The sequence below is a fragment of the Nomascus leucogenys genome, chromosome 22a (genome assembly GCF_006542625.1).
Source record: "Nomascus leucogenys isolate Asia chromosome 22a, Asia_NLE_v1, whole genome shotgun sequence".
Taxonomy (NCBI): Eukaryota; Metazoa; Chordata; class Mammalia; order Primates; family Hylobatidae; genus Nomascus; species Nomascus leucogenys.
The window spans coordinates 124397419-124412260 of NC_044402.1; the positions used below are offsets into that span (position 1 = coordinate 124397419).

General features: G+C 40.2%; 1 protein-coding gene across 2 annotated transcripts in view; it reads right to left on the reverse strand.

Moving 5' to 3' along the window:
• Positions 1–2282: 2282 nt before the first annotated feature.
• AP1S3 (adaptor related protein complex 1 subunit sigma 3) overlaps positions 2283–14842 on the reverse strand; it is an 85802-nt gene continuing 73242 nt past the window's right edge. The window contains exon 5 of one of the 2 annotated variants that reach the window (XM_030802927.1): positions 2283–3469. In XM_030802927.1, the coding sequence (XP_030658787.1) occupies positions 3308–3469 (162 nt within the window). In that variant the 3' untranslated portion in view covers positions 2283–3307. Of the gene's footprint in view, positions 3470–6956; positions 10406–14842 lie in introns of those variants that run through there. The other variant, XM_030802928.1, reaches the window with a different exon arrangement.

Below are 14842 nucleotides of genomic sequence, written 5' to 3' on the forward strand. Positions count from 1 at the left end.
AACATGGTGAAACCCCATCTCTACTAAAAATACAAAAATTAGCCAGGAGTGGTGACACGTACCTGTAATCCCAGCTACTTGGGAGGCTGAGGCACAAGAAACATTTGAACCCAGGAGGCAGAGGTTGCAGTGAGCCAAGATGACGCCACTGCACTCCAGCCTGGGCGACAGAGTGAGACTATGTCTCAAAAAAAAAAAAAAAAAAAGAAAAGAAAAGAAAAAAAAAGAAAATGCCCAGAACTAAGCTAGTACAGAAATCAGAGAAGTGGGCAGGTACAGACAGAGGTGGGGGCTGTGGGAAACAGCAGTGCAAGCCTCCAGCTCCAGCTGATTCTTGCCACACAGGAGTGCAGGGTCAATATTGCCAGCTCTTACAATTTTCCAAGAAAAACAAGACTGTTTGTATGTGAAATAACATGATTGATTCAATTTTTTTATACAGTGACAGTCAAACGAAATTTGTACGCAGGTGCAGGGTAACCTGTGGGACCCAATTTGTGCCTCTACAAAACTGACATGATATGTGAATGGCAACGTCACAGTCTTTCTACTTCTACATTTTGGTGTCTATTTCTTAGAAGCCTGCTTTCCCAATCATGCTTATTATCCACCCTTTTCCAGAGAGTCGCTTGTGTTATCTCTAAAGGGTGCTTTATTTGTGCACTTCCTGTAAATAAACTTGATTTCACATATCCTGATCCTCCTGATGGTAGCGCACAGTTTTTTTTGTGCACTGGGGCATGTTCAATGGTGCAACAAACCCACTGCAGTGGCGTAACACAATAGAGGTTGACTTCTGTTGCTTATATTAGTCCAGTTTGGCTGTCCTAGTTGGTTGGCTTTCCTGACAGCCTTTTTACAGATTCCTCCCATCTCATGGCTCTGCCTTCTCTGGGTCCTGGAGTCTTTTTGTTTAGCTGTAAACAAAGAATGGAGGTCTCATATGGGAGAGTTTTATGAGCCAGACCTGCAGGGGGTATGGGTTACTTCAACCCACATTCCACTGGCCATAATTCCACCATGAATAAACCAACCTTCAAGAGAGGCTGCAAATTCAAGACCAGCAAAAAATGTAGTCTTCCTCGCTGCTCTCCTTTCCTTCTGAAACATGTGAGAAATCCCTCCTCCAAAATTCAACAATGCAAACTTGTTTTTATTTATTTATTTATTTATTTTGAGACAGAGTCTCACTCTGTCACCCAGGCTGGAGTGCAGTGGCACCATCTTGGCTCACTGCAACCTCCACCTCCCCGGTTCAAGCAATTCTCCTGCCTCAGCCTCCCAAGTGGCTAGGATTACAGGTGTGAACCACCATGCTCAGCTAATTTTTGTACTTTTTAGTAGAGACGGGGTTTTGCCACGTTGGCCAGGCTGGTCTCAAACTCCTGACCTCAGGTGATTTCCACCCAACTCAGCCTCCTAAAGTGATGGGATTACAGGCATGAGCCACCGCTCCCAGCCAATACAAACTTGTAATTCCCCTTTTATTCCAGGAGTGGTTCTATCCACTCTTATAATGACATATTTCATTTAAAGAGCACTCAATATTCTGTACTTGTGTCATTTAAAAGGGTGAAAAACATGCTTGAATGTCATTAGGATTGTATTTCATACCAGACTCATCAAATATTCTTATGGGGTAACACCTTTGATCAAGACAAAGTTTAATTAAACAAATGACTAGCACTGGCATTTGATCAAAACATAAATGTTACAGCAATGATTATTCTTCCCTCTTGTATGTATTGAGTGAATTAGACCACTGTATGATCTCATCTGATTCTAACATTCCATCCATTCCAAAGAGCAAGTCCAAGAGCCTTGTCAGTGGCACAGCCAGGACCAGCATGAAGGTCCTCAACTCCTACTCCACTTTGACTCTCTAAACATAAATATGATACTCAGTAATATGGTTCAGAACATCACAACCAGTGTATTATGGACCGCTTGTTTGCTCTGAGAGACTGATAGTTGAAAATCATGTATAGAGATAAAAAAATCAAATCATTATTTTTATTGATCCAAAAGTTCACAAGAGTTGAAGTAATATTTAAGTAGTATTTGGACGGCTGTCTCAGAAAAATTCCTAAATTCAGTAATTATGTATTTTGGCTCAAAATACTTTGAATATAAAAGGCACTGATAGCCAGGCAAGATGGCTCACGCCTGTAATCCCAGAACTTTTTGGGAGGCTGAAGCAGGAGGATCACTTAAGCCCAGAAGTTTGAGACCAGCCTGGGCAACATAGTGAGACCCTTTCTCTACAATAGTTTTTTTTTTTAAATTAGCCAAGTGTGGTGGCACACACCTGTAGCCCCAGCTACTCAGGAGGTTGAGGTGAGACGATTGCTGGAGCCCAGGAAATCCAGGTTGCAGTGTGCTGCTATCGTGCTACTGCACTCCAGCCTGGGTGACAGAGTGAGACCCCATCCCATTTCAAGAAAAAAAAAAAAAAAAGCACTGGCAGAAAGCAGAGAGGACTTGAATAAAAGTCTCTGCACATGAAGCACTTTCTAAAATTATCAGTTGGTTTAATTTTATTAATACTCCATGATTTATTATTCTTGAGGGTATCTCTTTGTAAACGATTTAAATTTTCTTCCAAATTAATTTGCTCTATGCTCTTATATTTTTAATAAATGTTCAACTAATAAAGTATGTACAAATTGTTTTATTATTGCTATTATCATGAGATTAGGTGTTTCAAGTAGAACCAGTAATTGATTTTATTCATTTTTTTCTATTAACGTGCCTTGTTTTATTCATTTATTTATCCATCGTTTTGGTATTGGCTTTGAATATTATAATTAGTCATAGTCTAATGCTTGATAAAATCTCATTAAAAAGTTCTTTCCAGAAATAAAAAGATGCTCATTTCTAAAAACAGAAAAACATAATTAAACCAATTCATTATAGAGGACAGATTATCAGAAATATATTTAATCCTACATAAGTAAAGATACTTATATTTTCATACTTTTTTGAAGTTTATTTTATTAAATGATAATTAATATTTCAATGTTTTCAATTTTACTGCATTCATTTTCAAAATTATATTTTTATTGAACTTTAATTTTTCCATTTATTTTGCATACTAAAAAATGCAAATGACCTAAATTATTTTCTGAACTTAATTTCTGACTACAAATGTGTGTAATTCCCTTAGTTCTTTATTCTTTGCATTTCTACAGTCCTAAGTTTTACAGATATTTTCCACCATAATAAAAAAACTTTATTAAAACTGGAGGCTTCCCAAATTCAACAGATCCCTCCACAAAAAAAAATAGTTTTAAAAAAGTTTAAGTCACTACTGATGCAGTATGAGGACTATCTCACATGTGGAACCAAGCTCTTCATAATTCTTTTTTTTTTTTTTTTTGATACGGAGTTTTGCTCTTGTTGCCCAGGCTGGAGTGCAATGGCATGATCTCGGCTCACTGCAATCTCTGCCTACCAGGCTCAAGCAATTCTCCTGCCTCAGCCTCCCAAGTAGCTGGGATTACAGGTGCCCGCTGCCACATCTGGCTAATTTTTGTATTTTTTTTTTTTAGTACAGACAGGGTTTTACCATGTTGGCCAGGCTGGTCTCGAACTGCTGACCTTGTGATCCACCTGCCTCGGCCTCCCAAAATGCTGGGATTATAGGTGTGAGCCACCGTGCCCAGCCCATAATTTTCCCTTTTCTTCAGCCTAAATGTCTTCTTCTTTTCAAAATGTTATCAAGTAAAGCAATAGTGTCAAGTAAATTATACTGGCATCTTTCTACTTAGCAATCATTTTACACACAAATTAAATAAAAATTTAAACAACGGCAAGTATAATATAAGAAACAAAGTTTCCTAGAAGTTACAGCAGGCTGGGTGTGGTGGCTGACGCCTGTAATCCCAACAATTTGGGAGGCTCAGGTAGGGGGATTACTTGAGCCCAGGAGTTCAAGACCAGCCTGGGCAACATAGTAATAACTCATCTCTAATTTTTAATGCTTTAAAAAATGTTGTAACAATATCAAGTATATCTCATAAAGCTGATTATGAAGTCAGCTAACAATAGCAAAAGCTCATGTAACTCACACAATTGCAGAACTGCTCATTTTACCAATCTGTGTGGAAATTCTCAACATTTTCCAAAGGAAAGAGAAAAAGTGCCACTTTCGAATAATATTATCACTGGATAGAGAACATGCAAAGACACGAAAATAATTTTAATCCAGAATGGTTACGTTGTAAATAGATCATCTCAGGTTAATTGATCCTTGTTAGTTAGTAACTGTGAAACCCTGAAGAGAAATGCTTAAAACATTATTTATTCTGTAAAGCTGCAAAACAAACTAGTAAGCAAAATAGTAAATGAACACTTTAAATAAGTTAAATATAATGGAAACACTGCATAAGTTATGTGATAGCACAGATGCAAGGAAAAAATGCTGAGATTCAGTTAATGCGTGAGCTTATTCATGAAGAATTTATCGAAAGTTCTTGCGTAGGGCTGAATTGCACATTAAATGGTTCTATCAGAAGGTAAGTCTAATAAAGCCTGAGAAGGTCAGGCACGGTGGCTCATGCCTGTAATCCCAATATTTTGGGAGGCCAAGGTGGGAGGATTGCTTGAGCCCAGGAGTTGGAGATCAGCCTGGGAACTCAGGGAGAACGCCCCTCTCCCCCCGCTTCTCTAAAGAAAGTTTAAAAATTAGCCAGGCATGGCAGTGCATGCCTGTAGTCTCAGCTATTTGGGAGGCTGTGGTGAGAGGATCCCTTAAGCCCGGGAGTTTAAGGTTGAAGTGAGCCACGATCATGCCACTGCTCGCCAGCCTGGTCAACAGAGCCAGACCTTGACTCAAAAAAAAAAAAAAAATGGCGGCCCTAAATGTTACAGACCTTTCTGTTTTTAGCAATATGTGACAAAATAGATTATTTCTGCTTAATACCAAAGTACATGGTCTACTGGTAAACTTTTGTCAAGAGTTTGTCAAGAGTTAAAATAAGAATTGAAAAAAAAAATTAATGGTCTTCCTTTGCAGATTATTGGAGAATATTTATTGGCTTGCTTTACTCATATTCCCCAGCATCTGAATGAACTTAATCAAAAATTTTCAGGGACCATTGTGAATAAGTACATTATCAGGTAAAATTTACCAGTAAAATGTATTGATTATAACTTAGAAAGGTGAAATTAAACACAGTTCACCAATGATGTTTCATAGGTATTATAATATGAATTCTAAAGAAGATGCTGGCTGGGCGCAGTGGCTCATGCCTGTAATCTCAGCATTTTGGGAGGTTGAGGTGGGCAGATCATTTGAGGTCAGGAGTTCAAGACCAGTCTGGCCAACATGGTGAAACCCCGGTTCTACTAAAAATACAAAAATTAGCCAGGCATGTGGTGCACACCTGTAATCCCAGCTACTCAGGAGACTGCGACACAAGAATCTCTTGAACCCAGGGGCGGAGGTTGCAGTGAGCCGAGATCGCGCCACTGTACTCCAGCGTGGGCAACAGAGTGAGACTCTGTCTCAAAAAAGATTAGAACAATACATTTGACCAAAGCTTTATCATTATTTTAGGAGGTTTGATATGGAAAAAAACAGTTTGAATCAAAAATCCATTTGCTTTATCACAAGAACTGTCAACTTTACATTTGTTAATGAAAGAAAAGGAGCTGTCACTAGATTTAAAAAATGATCACATCATTAATTACATGTAAAGAGATCAGATTACCAAAATGTAGGTGAATGATGAGAAAAGTCAGTAGGAGCAAAAGCGATAAATACTCTTCTCTCATTTGCTACCACTTACTTTTGAAGTTGCTTCTTGAAGGGGTGGCCTGCCCCTCCACACCTGTGGGTATTTCTAGTCAGGTGGGACGAGAGACTGAGAAAAGAAATGACACAAAGTATAGAGAAACAACAGTGGGCCCAGGGGACCAGCACTCAGCACACCAAGGACCTGCACCGGCACTGGTCTCTGAGTTCCCTCAGTTTTTATTGATTATTATTTTCATTATTTCAGCAAAAAGGAATGTAGTAGGAGAGCAGGGCGATAATAAGGAGAAGGTCAGCAAAAAACATGTGAGCAAAAGAATCTATGTCATAATTAAGTTCAAGGGAAAGTACTATGACTGGAGGTGCACATAGGCCAGATTTATGTTTCTCTCCACCCAAACAGCTCAGCAGAGTAAAGAATAACAAGGCAGCATTGCTGCAAACATGTCTCACCTCCCACCATGGGGCGGTTTTTCTCCTATCTCAGAATTGAACAAATGTACAATCGGGTTTTATACCGAGACATTCAGCTCCCAGGGGCAGGCAGGAGACAGTGGCCTTCCTCTATCTCAACTGCAAGAGGCTTTCCTCTTTTGCTAATCCACCTCAGCACAGACCCTTTACAGGTGTCAGGCTGGGGGACGGTCAGGTCTTTCTCATCCCACGAGGCCATATTTCAGACTATCACATGGGGAGAAACCTTGGACAATACCCCGCTTTCAAGGGCAGAGGTCCCTGCGGCTTTCCACAGTGCATTGTGCCCCGGGTTTATTGAGGCTAGAGAATGGCGATGACTTTTACGAGGTATACTGCTTGTAAACATTTTGTTTACAAGGCACGTCCTGCACAGCCCTAGATCCCTTAAACCTTGATTTTATACAACACATGTTTTATGAGCTCCAGGTTGGGTCAAAGTGGTTGGGTCAAAGTGGCTGGGGCAAAGCTACAAATTAACAACATCTCAGCAAAGCAATTGTTTAAAGTACAGGTCTTTTTCAAAATGGAGTCTCTTATGTCCTCCCTTTCTACATAGACACAGTAACAGTCTGATCTCTCTTTCTTTTCCCTACACTTCTTGTTGGTAGGTACCAAGAAATTAAAGAGGTCATATTAAAGAGACATCACCAGGAATTATGAGTAGCAATTTCAAACATAAAATCTGACTTAAAAAAAAGTATATTCATGAAAACACACCAAGTTCCTCATTAAAAAATGTTAAAACATTTTATTTTGAAAGTTTTATAGAAATTTAACATTTATTGTCTTTCCTTTCCCTTGGTAGTTTGATGGTAATTACATAATATAAAGAAAACACAGTGACTATTTTAGCCTAGGCCCATGTGAGATGTCCCTAAAATCCTTCAAATTTACCCTTTACCCCACTGCGCCATATAGATATGTTTACTTTCTTTCGTTCTTTTTTTTTTTTTTTTTTTTAGACAGAGTCTCACTCTCGTCACCCGGGCTGGAGTGCAGTGGCGCAACCTCAGCTCACTGCAACCTCTGCCTCCCGGGTTCAAGCGATTCTCCTGCCTCAGCCTCCTGAGTAGCTGGCACTACAAGCATGCACCACAACACTTGGCTAATTTTTGAATTTTTAGTAGAGACAGGGTTTCACCTTGTTGGCCAGGCTGGTCTCGAACTCCTGACCTCAGGTGATCTGCTGCCTTGACCTCCCAAAGTGCTGGGATTACAGGCGTGAGCCACCTCGCCCGGATGAGATATATTTACTTTCTATGTGTGACATTGATATGAAGTCTGAGAAGCCCTGTCCATAGCTAGAGTGTCTAATATGGAATTATCCAGAACATGTGTAGTATATTTGAATGAGGTTCAAGAGATATCTTTATCCAAATATGGTGACAAATTTCAAAAGAACTGGAAAAACTGTGATGGATTTACATGAGGTCCATCTTTACAAAATTGTATTGAAAAAATAAAGAATTCAGCCGGATGCAGTGGCTCATGCCTGTAATCCCAGCACTTCAGAAGGCCAAGGCGGGCGGATCACCTGAGGTTGGGAGACCAAGACCAGCCTGACCAACATGGAGAAATCCCAACTCTACTAAAAATACAAAATTAGCCAGGCATAGTGGCGCATGCCTATAATCCCAGCTACTCGGGAGGCTGAGGCAGGAGAATCGTTGGAACCCAGGAGACGGAGGCTGCAGTGACCTGAGATGACATCGTTGCACTCTGGCCTGGGTGACAAGAAGCGAGGAAAGAAAGAAAAAAAAGAAAGAGAGAAAGAGAGAGAGAAAAAGAAAGAGAGAGAGAAAGAAAGAGAGAAAGAGAGAAAGAGAAAGAGAGAGAGAGAAAAAGAGAGAAAGAGAGAGAGAGAGAAAGAAAGAGGGAAAGAAGGAAGGAGGGAAGGAGGGAAGGAAGGAAAAATTCTACCACATTAAAAAGTTAAACCACAAAACTGAAGATTAGCTAAAGTAAACACAGTGATCAATCATGCATGACAAACTTCAAGCTGATGCCATAATTGTAATTACATGGTAACTTGAAGAAATATTGGATAGTAAAACGCTAATGATTATTTTATATGCTAATCTGAGTTATTTCCTTTGAATAATGGTTATATTGAGGAATTGGTGAATTTTTCCCTTTGTTCTTCTGCTTGCTTTGCTGTTTTCCCTAAATATATCTTGAGACGAACTAAAGAGAACATTTTTCCATCAGGTTTTCTAAAAATCTACCAGATGGGATTTCCTAAAGAATCCAACAGGAAACGCACTCTTCTAGGAAATCACTGGAGGTCCCAAACCACTCTAATATGAATGATACCAGACCTCAAAGCTGACATTGAAAATGCACAGGTAAAACATCAAATAGCAGGCAGCAAGACAGAATACTACAAGCTTTTACTTTTTCTTTCTTTTTTTTTTTCTTGAGACGGAGTCTTGCTCTGTCGCCCGCCTGGAGTGCACTGGTGTGATCTTGGCTCACTGCGACCTCTGCCTCCTGGGTTCAAGCCATTCTCCTGCCTCAGCCCCCTGAGTAGCTGGGATTACAGGCACCTGCCACCACGCCTGGCTAATTTTTTTGTTTGTTTGAGAAGAAGTCTCGCTCTGTCGCCCAGGCTGGAGGGCAGTGGCATAATCTCGGCTCACTCCAACTTCTGCCTCCCAGGTTCAAGCGATTCTCCTGCCTCAGCCTTCGAAGTAGCTGGGACTACAGGCGTGCACCACCACACCCGGCTAATTTTTGTATTTTTAGTAGAGATGCGGTTTCACCCTGTTGGCCAGGATGGTCTCGATCTCTTGACCTTGTGATCCGCCCACCTCTGCCTCCCAAAGTGCTGGGATTACAGGCATGAGCCACCACGCCAGTCTAATTTTTGTATTTTTAGTAGAGATGGGGTTACATCATATTGGCCAAGCTGCTCTCGAACTCCTGACCTCAAGTGATCTGCCTGCCTCGGCCTCCCAAAGTGCTGGGATTACAGGTATGAGCCACCGCACTTGGCCTACGGGCTATTTCCCTGTAATAATGTATGATCACTGTTAGGACCTGGTTATACAGAATTTTCATTCCAGGAAGCACAAATGTGATATATTTACAGTAATAACGGTCAGCAGCAAATCTTTTCTTTGGGGAGGAAAGGGCGAGAAAAGAAAAAAGGAGGAAAGGAATCTACCATATAGGCTGTGATAAGCTTAAATGCTCTAAGTAAGCCATGTAATAAGTCTTCAAATGCATTAGAGATACATTAAAACATATTTGAAATGAAATTTCCAGCATCTAAGAGTGCTTGGAACATGAATTTTAAAAAATAGTAGCAATAATTATTATTGCTATTGTTATTAATTCTTATACTATTTTAGAATAATAAAAGAAGTCATAGATGCTGTATCTCTAGGTCTCTATAAACCTTAATAAATATATTGTTTGTAGAAAACCTTATTGGAATGTCCCTTATATTCAATTAAAAGATAAATTAAAATCTCAGTCAAGATAGCAGCTTCTAAGGCATCAAAAACACCTATTAAATTCTATACTCTTTGGTTATTTTCTTAATCTCAATTCTGAAAAAAAATGAATTCAGCACATTAAAATCAGACACTTTGTATGTGAATTGCAGTTACAATACTATTAAGTGTATGAAAAATGTCTAGCATTACATATAAACTCTGCACTAACATAATTTTGAATTATTATACAATTTAAAAAACTAAACATTTAGAAAAAGTATTAATGACATCGCATATACTTTACATTCAAAATCATGGATTATTACAATATTGTGTCAAATGCAAAAAAATTGCAGCTAATTTATCTAAACTAGCTTAAAAACATAACATGGAGTTAATACATTACAAATATTGTCTGTTGGGTTAGGTGGTAGTTACTTTAAACATTTAGAGCTACAAGTAACCTGTACAGTATAATACAGACACATAGTTTTTTTTCTTTGTTTTTTTAAATAATACAGACACATAGTAATTATAAATATGTTAAACAACTTTAACTTTGTTAGTTAACAAAGAATCCCTTTAAATTATTTTTGGCATGGTGCCTGAGGCTCCATCAAAAAACGGGATGAGAGGCATTGCTTATTTACAGCTTCATAACATGTAGTGCTGGAGTCTTCAAGTAGATTTCCAGTTAAAATGTAGGCTTGTTCATGTATTCTTCCATTGTCTGAAAGCGAACAATAAATTAGAACAATTTTCCCTTTAAGTCACATCCTTCCGCAGACTGTGAAATCTTCTGCATTCTTTTATTTATTTGCCATTGTTGAAAACAAGTTGTCAAAAGGATACATGGATATAAAATCTTTGCATTCTAATCAAAGTTTGAGTATAATTTGTATACACATCCATATGGGGCTGGAATTAAGTAACTTTCAACTGAGAAAAAGTTAAGCTTGATCATAAAGTGAATGTCTGATAAGAGAAATGCTTGGCCAGCGTGGTGCTCACGCCTGTAATACCAGCACTTTGGGAGGCTGAGGTGGGCAGATCACCTGAGGTCAGCCTGGCCAACGTGACAAAACCCTATCTCTATGAAAAATACAAAAATTAGCCGAGTGTGGTAGCATGCACCTGTATTCCCAGCTACTCGGGAAGCTGAGGCAGGAGAATTGCTTGAACCGGGAGGCGGAGGTTGAAGTGAGCCAAGACTGCACCACTGCACTCCAGCCTGGGTGACAGAGTGAGACTCCTCTCAAAAAAAAAAAAAAAGAGAGAGAGAGAAATGCTAAAGCAAAGTTGCCAAGATATCACTGTTGACTTAAGATAAACACATTTGCTAAAATGATCAGGAGGACCACCTAGGTACATGTATTAGAGAATGCTGAATTATGTCTGTATAACATATGTATCGTTACCTATATTGTGCAGAGCATCTTTATTATACATGTCAAGACAAAAAAAAATAAACAGACCAAAATTCTTAAGAATTTCTTTACTTCTCTACCAAGTTCACAGGAAAAAAGGTATCGTTTCTGCCATATGTTTTCAAAGGTTTCCTCCCAAAGTATACAAATTATGTTTTTTAACTTTTAAGTTCAGAGGTACATGTGCAGGTTCGTTATATAGGTAAATGTGTGTCATGGGGATTTGTTATACAAATGATTTAGTCATCCAAGTATTAAGCCTAGGACCCATTAGTTATTTTTCCTGATCCTCTCCCTCCACCCTCTGAAAGGCTCCAGCGTGTGTTCCCTTCTATGTGTCCATGTGTTCTCATCATTTAGCTCCCACTTTTAAGTGAGAACATGCAGCATTTGGTTTTCTGTCCCTGCACTACTTTGCTCAGAATAATGGCCTCCAGCTCCATCCATGTCCCTGCAAAGGACATGATCTCATTCTTTTTTATACTGCCCATCAGTTACTAAGTTTGCTAACGTGCCCCAAAGCCATATTTTTTTCTTCAGCATTTAAAAAAAAATGTTTGAACAGACTCACAATTACAGGTAGAGTTCAAAGTTAACAGTGATGTTGCAGGTTCTATACCATGCAAGACAGATGGCCTTTCTCTTGCATGCTCTCCTACTTTAAACATATATATTTGTGTCACACCAGGGCCCCAAGTTGAATCAATAAGAAAGCTCGAGAAGACAAAAAGTCAACCTGCCTCTTTCATTTGAGTCACTATCTGCTCATTTAGCAATCCAAATTCGACTTGTTCTTAAGTTTAAACCCCAGGGTATATGATTTACATGAACCTGCCGGGAAATAGGCTGACATGGGCTGAAGAGACCACGGCTACTGGCCGAGCAAGATTGCTCAGGAGATACCAGGGCTAGAAATCTGCCCTTACCTTCCAAAGAGGTTTTCTAACTGGTTTTCACCAACTCTGTCTAGAATTCCATAGTTCCTCTGCCGAAAAACATTTGTGTTCAGTCATCCACATTTACTCAACAAAGCTCTCACCTCCTAAATGGGCACTGGCCGAGACAGCCGCGTACCCCTCTACCCCTCTACAGATGCTGCCCGTGGGGTCTTTTAACTTAGCAGAGGGATCATACAGGACATTGGGCCATGCTGGTTTTGTGGAATCTAGAGTTTACACCATTTAAATGGGAATACAAAGTTACAAATACAAAATCAGGTATAAAGTGTAGTTAGAATAAGAAAAGAAATGACCTCAGATTATGAACTTTGAAGATGACAAATATCACCAAATAAAAAATGGTTGCATGTTATTTTCATTAATTAATTGCTTGACACTCCTCTATCATATATTATATTGTATGGCTATGTACTTTTTGCAGTTAAAATATCTCATTTTTGCAAAGTGGACAAAAACCCATGACCGGATGAGGGCATTGCTAGGCCCTGCCTGTAGCCTCGAGAGGGGCCTGGAGTTGACACTTTCCTGTCTTTGTGGTTCAGTGGCCGCTAGTCATTGGCACTGCTCACATCACCAGATGACTCAGTCTGCTAAACACCACACCAGCTGCCCTGTCTGAGGCGAGCCAGGCTGTTACTCAAGCTATGTAAACCAATAAGGTAAAAGTTGGTATTTTCTTGAGCTTGCCACTTTAAAGGTTTGGGGCAGACTTTTAGAGCTGGCAGAACCTTAGTTGCCCTTACCTTCGCAAGACAGGAGCTGGAGTGTATCTTGGGGTGTCTTCTGGATACATCTAGCTCTGTGGTGTTTCTTATGCATATAGTACATGTATGTTACGACTTCCTACTGCATTGTGGTTTGGCTTAGCTGTTAACATGGTTTACGCTTTTAAGGGTGACAGTGTTGGGGTGCACCTAGCAGTTTCGCCTGCATCCACACGAGGTATCCTATTGCTCATGAGATACAATCTGACCCTCCCCTTCTTTTTTTTGAGACAGGGTCTCACTCTGTCATCCAGGCTGGAGTGCAGTGGTGAGATTACCGCTCACTGCAGCGCGACCTCTTGGGCTCAAGTGATCTTTTTACCTTAGCCTTCCAAGTAGCTGGAATTACAGGTGCACACCACCGCACCTGGCTAATTTTATCATTTTTTTGTAGAGACAAGGTTCTCACTATGTTGCCTAGGCTGATCTCAAACTCTTGACTTAAGCAGTCTTCCTGCCTGGGACTCCCAAGATGCTGGGAATACAGGCATGAGCCATCGCACCTGGCCTTGAGCCTCCTGTTAGTCAGTGTAAAATATCTACTGTTTGTCGCTCCCATGTATTGCAAGTCCTGTGGTTAATGACCACTATCGCCTTTGAGAGTTTCATTTTCTTTTCTTTCTTTTTTTTTTTTTAAAGACAGAGTCTCACTCTGTTGCCCAGGCTAGAGTGCACTGGCATGATCTTGGCTCACTGCAACCTCTGCCCCCTGGGTTCAAGCGATTCTCCTGCCTCAGCCTCCTGAGTAGCTGGGATTACAGGCGCCCACCACCACGCCTGGGTAATTTTTGTATTTTTAGTAGAGATGGGGTTTCATCATCTTGGCCAGGCTGGTCTTGAACTCCTGACCTTGTGATCCACCCGCCTCGGCCCAAAGTGCTGCGATTACAGGCATGAGCCACTATGCCCAGCATTTTTTTTTTTTTTTTTTTGAGATGGAGTCTTGCTCTGTCATCCAGACTGGAGTACAGGGGCAGAATCTCGGCTCACTGCAACCTCTGCCTTCTGGGTTGAAGCGATTCTCCTGCCTCAGCCTCCCAAGTAGCTGGGGTTACAAATGTGCACCAAGACGCCTGGCTAATTTTTGTATTTTTAGTAGGGACAGGGTTTTGCCATGTTGGCTAGGCTGGCCTCGAACTCCTGACCTCAAGTGATCTGCCCGCCTCGGCCTCCCAAAGTGTTGGGCTTACAGACATGAGCCACCACGCCCGGACAGAGGGTTTAATTTTCCTTCTAATAACTTTGTGCCATTGCCAACATTGTTGTTACCCCCAAATAAGTATCCCCAACCAAGTAAACAGTTCCTTTCTTTTCCTCTTATCAACATCTAGCCACCACACACTCAGAATAAGCTTTGAGCATTTGGAGATTTGAGACTATGTGTCTTCTTACTAAATCTGCAGGCAGGTGTAGCTTTTTAAAAGTTATTATTCTAAGTAGGAGTTAAAGAAAAGTCTTAGGGCCTACTCAAGATTGACAGCTGTTCTCACAGCTAAAGCAATGTCACAAAGGCCTCCCTTAATCTTCAGTAACTACAAATACATGATTGGGTCCAAAGGACAGGAAAAAAAAAAAGCAGTAATTGTTTTCCTTTATGCAAGTATATTACTGGCTCCTATCCAGTTTAAACTTCTTAAGAAGGCAAGATATACAAAGTCAATTTTTCAACAAGCTCCCCAAAATATTCACTGACTTCACTCAATACCAGAGCCCAAGAGAACGCTAATAACACTCTCTGTACTTGGCAAGTGTTGTTAGTGCAACAGGAGAGACTGAGAAGGTGGCCATGACATTGCCTGCTCACAATAGGGACACCAGGGCTAAATGCAAGGTCCCCTGAGACCTACCCATCAAGTCCCTCCACTCAATCACCAGGAACGTGAACTACCAATTAGCATTTAATTGTGAAAGAGCTCACTCTTGAAATACCTACTTCCTAGATTTAAATGGAACTAGCAACACCAGATTTATGACAACCTTTTTAAAACTGTTTCCTAATTTGAGAGGACTTCAAATT